This window comes from Aplosporella prunicola, assembly GCF_010093885.1.
Source record: "Aplosporella prunicola CBS 121167 unplaced genomic scaffold K452scaffold_234, whole genome shotgun sequence".
Lineage (NCBI taxonomy): Eukaryota > Fungi > Ascomycota > Dothideomycetes > Botryosphaeriales > Aplosporellaceae > Aplosporella > Aplosporella prunicola.
Window position 1 is genome coordinate 1 of NW_022983762.1, and position 2,156 is coordinate 2,156.

The 2,156-nt window shown below is 30.1% G+C and overlaps 1 pseudogene across 1 annotated transcript; it reads right to left on the minus strand.

Moving 5' to 3' along the window:
* Positions 1-844: 844 nt before the first annotated feature.
* Positions 845-1,689, minus strand: K452DRAFT_338794 (annotated as a pseudogene; the record flags this gene model as incomplete). Its single annotated transcript has 1 exon — positions 845-1,689. A coding segment is annotated over one exon (362 nt), but the record flags the coding sequence as incomplete, so codon positions are not given.
* Between the last annotated feature and the right edge of the window lie 467 nt (positions 1,690-2,156).

The window sequence follows — 2,156 nt, forward strand, 5'->3', positions numbered from 1 at the left end:
ATAAACCATTCTAAAAATTTACCTGAAAATTTTTTGGAATCAGCTAACTCACCTATTCCCTGCTGATTGGCTCCTTGTCCTTGAGATTTTTCCGGATCATTCTTAAATAATGTAAATGGACCTTCGGACCCTAAGGCGTTTGAAGCTATTCCAGCAAATATCAGAGTGCATAAAAATGATATTACATTTTTAAGGGCCTTCACTTTTTTTCGACCAACTTGAGAACTTTTAGCCATTGCACCTATTACTAAACATATACCTATAATAGTTACGATATTTTCACTCATATAAGGAGCTAATGAGAACACTGTTGAATAATCTATGTTCAAATAACATATAGTCTTTAAACTATATCTGGACTATATCTTCACCCAGTACTTATTTTTTTTTTGTATTTTATAAAATACAAAAAAAATTGTACCGGGGTATAACGTGTAGTCTCTGAGGATCTTATCTTAATTAAAAAGTATTAGTTTCCCTTAAATTTTATAGCGTTTATTTTAGCTAAAAAAAATAAACGGAGGTTTAACCGATGCTATGGAAACCAGGAAATATAAGTTATAATAACTATATCTCATAGAATAATTTTTAATTAATTTCATTTCCTGCGGATTGTCCATTTTCACTTATCTAATTTAACCTAAACAAGATCTATTCTTTTTAATGTTTATGGTCTGTGTACACTCAACTTCGTTTTTTTTATGTATACGTACTATAAAACATATAAGTATATATATATATATCTTGAGTTTCCACAATATCCTATAAAAAGACTTTAGGGGTTTCCCGCATATAGTTATATAATAAGGGCAATATTACTACCACCCACGGCAACATATATTTAAAATGTTAAATATTCCAGATGTGAGAAATTAAATACTTTACGCTTACTATTGAATTGATCTTTTATTGCTTTTATTTCATCTAGACCCTCTTTATTTAAACAGGTTACTCTATAGAGATCTTGAACACGACATCAATCCTTATAAGCTAAATACTTAGAGGAATATAAAGGGAAACGATCAAAGTAATTACGAACTATATCATGACTTTTATAATTATGAGATATAACCATAAAAGCGTAAAACACTCTGTCATCTACACTTCTAGTTCTAGTATACAGATTTACAGTAAAGAATTCAGCAATCATAGTCATAATATTAAAATAACTAGCTCCACCTTTATCTGCGGGAACTTCTCTAGGATAGTTTTGTTTAACTTCTATACGGAAAAAGGTTTGGACTCTTTTAGCTCCAACTTTACCATTTTTCTTTTGATGGGTTAAAACTATAGAAAAATTTCCGTCCGCGTCTGTAAAACCTGCTAATCAACTATTGCTATCTAGAGATGACGTATCTAAACCTAAATAAGGTATAGAGCTATTATCCTTTTCATTTATCCAACATATAGCTCTATGTAAAGCTTCTATTTTAGGAGTACGCATACGACCATTAATAAGATTAATGATCTTTAATACTTCTTCTTTAGCTAATATTTGTAGTAAAACATGACCCGCACTAGATCTGCTAACTACTTTACCAACTTTAAAGACAGCAGATAATTTTTCTGCTAAAGGTCTATCATGGATATTGAAAACAATAATAATTTTTGGACGATATACTTTAGATTTAGAATTTTTATCGTGCACAGCGATATGTCCATCACCTTCAATTAACCCAGCTAAGTAAGATCCTCATTCACAAAAAGAGGTCTTAGAAGAATAACATCTCACTTGTCTGTAAGGTAAATTTCTTGCGGAGCATGTATTATTAAATCTCATTCTATTGGAATATTTAATCATTTTTTGATTATTACCAAAACTTCATAAAATCGCAAACATACCTATAGTTAAAAAGGTATCACCTACTCTATTAGTTAATAAGGCTGAAAGAGAACTTTGATTTGCTGCTATTCTAGTAAATCAGAAACATACTAGAAGATAAGAACAAATTCCAACACCCTCTCATCCTACAAACATAAGTAAGTAATTGTTTGCAGTTACTAATATAACCATCATGAATGTGAAAAGACTCAGATAACTGAAAAACCTTTGATTGTGAGGATCGTGACTCATATAAGAAATTGAATATATATGTACTAATGAAGATACTATTAATACTGGTAAAAGCATAGACACAGTTAAAGAGTCAAAATGG